Genomic DNA, 5,350 nt, shown 5'->3' with positions numbered 1-5,350 from the left:
CTTGGTCCCTCAATCTGCCTACGCCACTGGTTTTAAGCGATATGTGACAAGCAAGCCATCCAGTATGAATCTCTGTACAATCATGTTTTCCACTGGCTGAATCCAATCTGATTGTAACTAGGTCACCTATATTGCGCTACAGGATTACAGCACAGTGCACGCCACTCAAATCCGCAACCTCGCTCTCCATTGTGACATTTCATAACCACCCTACATACAGTCCATTGCTTACTGCGATTGGATTCTTTTTCCTTTTCAGCATACTGAACAGTGATTATTTAGGCATATAAATGACTTCAAATAAAAAAACATAAAAGCTATAAAGTTATATATATCATCTGGTGGTGCAACCGTAGAGAATAAATTATCTGGATCAATGAAGCCCCTCTAGCCTGATCCATTATAAATTCAGCTTTTCCAAGCTTCCAGCTTTTCAGAAGCTATACGGAAAATTTGCTGTTTATTTGAGCTTCTGACCTTTTAATGCTAAGAAGCTGCCAGGAAGCAGGGCTATAGAACATGATCCGGATCTCATGGTTGGTGGCATGCTCTGCATCGCACATATATAGGCCTATTATTCACCGTGCATTTGATACCTTTTACCTGGCGTTTCTCAGATGTTAAAAATGTTCTGTCAATGTGACTGCTTCATTCGCCTCTAATTAAAGTAGTGGCTGCCATGCTGCATCCCGGAATCATCATTATATTAGCATTCGACTGTGTGACCTGATGATTAAATTCCTCAACGCCTGACTGACCGTGTTGAAAGCATCAGGATCAGCGTTGCAGATTTACGCTCGAAAGCACTCACCTCCATGTCAAACGCGCATCGATTTGTCTCTTACCAGCCAACGTAACAAAGGTGAAGAAGATAAGAAACTGCAACGAAAGAGACCCTAGCTCGCATGCAATGCAAGGCACGACGGCGACGCTTCCCACATTGACCATCCAGCGACGATTCTGCCGAGACGGGGTCAGAATGCAACGGCAACAAGGAATGCAAGGAGACTGGAGAGACTGACTTGGTTTCGGTAGGTAGGACACCGTAGGAATGTCTGTACACGAAACCGCGTCACCACCTTGCTGCTCGCTCTTCCCGTCCCGTCTATAAAGGTACATGGCCGAATTGGGTTGCCACTATTTTGCTGCTCTCCTTTTATTAGAGGATTGCCAAATTTCGGCCAGCTTTCACCTGCCTTCTTCTCTCCCCTGCCGTTGCTGCCTCTTTCTCTCTCCTCTCTGTTGGGGAAGGGGGGAAGAGACCCCAAACCAAGACCTCACCGTCGCCGGCCGTCCGGTCGGGTCCTCTCCGGGCGTATGGCAGTGAGTGCTTCTTCCTTTTTTGTCCTCGTTTTATTCATTTTGCTTGTGAATCTTCTCTTCTCCGAATTATGTCTCTTTGTTAGCAATTTAGAATGATCAATCCCTGGCATATCCAAGAGAGCATTTTGAAATTAAGAAACCATCTCTTCTCTGAATTATGTGCGTCTTTGTTAGCAATTTAGAGTGATCAATCCCTGGCATATCCAAGAGAACATTTTGGAATTAAGAAAACATCTTCTCTTCTCTGAATTATGTGCGTCTTTGTTAGCAATTTAGAATGATCAATCCCTGGCATATCCAAGCAAGAGAACATTTTGAAATTAAGAAAGCATATCTTCTCTTCTCTGAATTATGTGCGTCTTTGTTAGCAATTTAGAATGATCAATCCCGGGCATATCCAAGAGAATACTTTGCAATTAGGAAAACATATCGTTCGATATTGGTGTGCCTCGCCTTAATTTGGAATTCAGGGAGATGGTCACTTTTCTTGGCGCATATGATGGCTTGTCAAATGTCAAACCCAACCGGTCGCAGGCAATGAAGTGATGCTAGTAACATGATTCATGTATAACAAAATTATGCTGGAAATAATTCAGTTCACTGAAATGGCATCGAACTGGAGACCTGCCGTTGCAAGTAGTTTCATGGATAGGCACATATGATCCATGCCTTGATGCTTTTCGCATAAACTCATAATCAATAGTATATGTTCATTTTTCTTGAGATGAGCAAGAAAAGACAAGTCGCCAAAATGATTTGCTTTCACTTGAAGATGTCGTCTGCACGTTCGAGGGGGAGCGAGTCTTCTCTTAAAAAAATGAAAACACTCTCTTGAATGAACACGTCAAAGAATCTTTTTGTTTAAACACTAGATCACTTTTGCAAAGCATATAAAGCACACGGTTCCGTTTTCTACTGGGAGGCACGTTGTTTTCACTTACGGCACCAACCAGCAGCAAATCTGAATTATTGGCAGGAAGAGAAGAGTTGACCCGTAATCCTGTATCCATAGTCATGAGCACTTTTGCTGAACAATTTGCAACTGGGTTCTTAGCCATTCGAATGACTTTATTTAGTCTTGATGGCATCGCGTCATAGCATTAGTGCATTTAATCAACGGGTTATGATCCAATACAATAAGAATTTCAATCAATTTGCGTTTCCATATTATTCATAATTGCATGGCACCTGAAAACATGAATTTTTCATTGTTCATTCCTGGACTTGCTTGCAGAAACGCCCCACCGTGCCCAAGTTCGGCACCTGGGAAAGCGACAATGTCGGGTACACGGCCTACTTCGACAAGGTGCGCGAGAACAAGGGCGCCACCGCGCCGCCGCTGCACCGGCCGTTCAACCCCAACGACCCCGAGGAGGGACCCATGATGAGCGTCCCTCCGCTGTCGTCGTCGTCGAGGCCGGCGACCTCGGGCGGCCGCCGCGAGCAGCAGCAGAGGTGGCCCGACGGGCAGATCCACCACCGGCGAGCCGGGAGCACCAGCAGCGCGGCGTCGGACCCGGGCGGCAGGGGCGCTGAGCAGAGCAAGTTCGCGCCGCCGCCGCAGTTCCAGCCACGGCCGAGCCCACGGCCAGCGGCGGCACAGCACCATGGCGGCGGCCACCATCAGCACCGCGACGGCCAATACCAGCACCAACCCCAAGCCGCGCACGGGACTGGCGGCGCCGGCGCCCACCGCGCCCAGCATGCGCAGAGGCAGCACCAGCAGCCGCGCGCGAGGTCCGCCTCGCCGCAGAGCAACGCTCCGGTGAGTCTCAACTCTCAAACCGATCAGCTTTTTCCGTCGCGTTGCAAGAACCCATGGACGCGCGGGGGCAGACGCAGACGTTGTTGTTGACGAGGCCGTCTTGGTTTTGGCAGAACCGGCAGCGGCCGTCGACGGTGCCCAAGTTCGGCGTGTGGGACGAGCAGACCGCCGCCTCGGCGGCGCAGGGGTTCACGGTGCAGTTCGAGAACGTGAAGCGCCACCGGGAGGTGGCCCGGACCGCCGTGCCGGCCGTGCCGCGCGCGCCGTCGCCGCCGGAGGGCGCCGCGGCGAGGCGCGCCCACCATCAGAAGACCCCCTTCGTGTCCAAGGTAACTTACCGTGACTGCTGATCTGCCCTTTCAATCTGGCTGGGCTCTTGCCAGCGTGACGCCTTAATTGTGCAGAAGACGCCAGAGGCTACGGTCTGGTATACGGTGATCACTGAACACTGATCAGTTCTGCATTCGTTTTGTTGCGCGCAGATGTTCGGATGTTTTCTTCCCGCGACCAAAGACCGAGAACGATGCATCTGATGAACAAGCGACCTTACAATGGCGTATCTTCAAAATCCGTTCCCCATGATTGTCTTATGAGGCTTAGCATGTTCTTTCATTTCATTCATTCAGTTTGTTTGGTGATCGAGGGCCGGCGCCGGGGGGACAGAAGGTTCAAGTGGGAGATTTTCATTACTATTATGATTGGTTTCTACACATATCATGATGTATATTGATGTGTATACTGTCCTATAATATATTTAGATTAATTATCGAGCATCAGAGATTTGATCATTTTCTAAGCTAAGACATAATGTCTCGATAAAATAATTAGAATTGTTCTAAACACAAAAAATATGTATCCAAACAAAGAAAAAATTGTTCCTGTCAAAAATATAAATTATTCTGAGTGCCAAGAAAGACACGCGAATTGTTCTAAACACAAAAGAAATATATCCCTGCGTTATCGTTAACTGGGAAGCAATGCAAATGAAATGATCATGACCAGTGGCCGCATAGCTTTCTCGTGCTGCGAAAGCAAGCATGAAATGCAGCATTGATGCTACGCATTTGAAGTCTCACAACATTAAGGCACTACCGGAAATAGGAAGTTTGCCGAGTGTTTTTTTCTTTGCCGAGTGTTTTTTTTCGAATACTCGGCAAACAAGCTCTTTGCCGAGTGCCAAACTAAAAACACTCAGCAAATCGGATCTTTGCCGAGTGTTAAGAAAAAAACACTCGGCAAACCCACCTCTTTGTCGAGTGTCAAAAAAAACACTCAGCAAAGAGGGGGCTTTGCCGAGTGTCAAAAAGACACTCGGGGGGTTGCTGAGTGTTTTTTTTGACACTCAGCAAAACAATAAGTTTTTTTCTTATCTCACCTTGAAATTTTTTCTACTCCCCACATACAACATGTGGTACTTCATATTAAAATTAGTATATTTTTGGATTTGTTTGCTATATTTAATTAATTAATTGTATTTCAAGGGAATTTTTGGTATAAGTCAAATTTGACTGCAAGTGATTCAAATTATAGAATAAAATGAGTAGAAAAATAATATTTATGTTATTTAGCCCAGTTTGAGGCCTTACCCATGAAATGAAAAGAAATTTCAAACATCTTGTTCAGGAAACATAACCACAAACATGTGATCGAATTATTTTTAAATTCTAAAAAAGGCAACGAAGTCGGAAAATTATGAGATTTGTCATGATGTGATGATATCATACATGGAGGTTGTGGTAAAAAATTGAGAAGGTTTTGCCCATTTTGTCACGTACGATGTTTACGAACCGAAGCATCTCCGAAGAAGAATAGTAGCGTTGCGAAGAATTCCAATAGATTTAGAGTCAAAGTGACGGTCGAGTTTTGATTTGATCACAAAACTTTTTTTTATATGCAATAGAGAACATATATTGTTTCATGTGTCATTTTGCTAATTTTTTGGAACTGTTGGATACTTTTAATAATGCATTAAAGGTAATTATAGAATGTTGCCGAGTGTTTTTCTTTTCACACTCGGCAAATTTTTTTTCTTTTTCTTTGCCGAGTGTCCCACATCGGACACTCGCCAAACGTCAAAAACAACTATTTCAACCCCGACCCCCCGACCCCAGCACCCCCGGCCTCCTTCCTTTGCGACACGCCCGACGCCCTCCTCCGCGCAACATCGGCCCCCCACCTCCCTCTCCCCACCGCCGGCTAGCCGCCACCGCCACCCCTTCCCTCCCTCCCTCTCCCTCTCCTGCCGGCACCCCTCCCCCTCCT

The 5,350-nt window shown here is 46.4% G+C and overlaps 1 protein-coding gene across 1 annotated transcript; it reads left to right on the top strand.

The window, feature by feature from the left end:
- The first annotated feature begins 1,159 nt into the window (after positions 1-1,159).
- LOC101771230 (RPM1-interacting protein 4) lies at positions 1,160-3,861 on the top strand. The gene is made up of 4 exons (XM_012845297.1): positions 1,160-1,323; positions 2,558-3,088; positions 3,202-3,417; positions 3,571-3,861. Exons 1-4 carry the CDS (start codon positions 1,318-1,320, stop codon positions 3,619-3,621), a joined length of 804 nt encoding a protein of 267 aa, XP_012700751.1. The 5' UTR covers positions 1,160-1,317; the 3' UTR covers positions 3,622-3,861.
- Positions 3,862-5,350: the final 1,489 nt, after the last annotated feature.

Source organism: Setaria italica, chromosome IV (genome assembly GCF_000263155.2).
Source record: "Setaria italica strain Yugu1 chromosome IV, Setaria_italica_v2.0, whole genome shotgun sequence".
In the NCBI taxonomy this organism is placed as follows: Eukaryota; Viridiplantae; Streptophyta; class Magnoliopsida; order Poales; family Poaceae; genus Setaria; species Setaria italica.
Note: the sequence above shows the minus strand (reverse complement) of the source record. Positions and strands in the feature narration are given on the sequence as shown.

What these genes read in the sequence shown, in the direction of transcription:
- LOC101771230 (XM_012845297.1), top strand. An exon ending in CGCCGCAGAGCAACGCTCCG is followed by an intron (nt 3,089 to 3,201) that starts GTGAGTCTCAAC and finishes TGGTTTTGGCAG; the next exon opens with AACCGGCAGCGGCCGTCGAC. An exon ending in AGACCCCCTTCGTGTCCAAG is followed by an intron (nt 3,418 to 3,570) that starts GTAACTTACCGT and finishes TGTTGCGCGCAG; the next exon opens with ATGTTCGGATGTTTTCTTCC.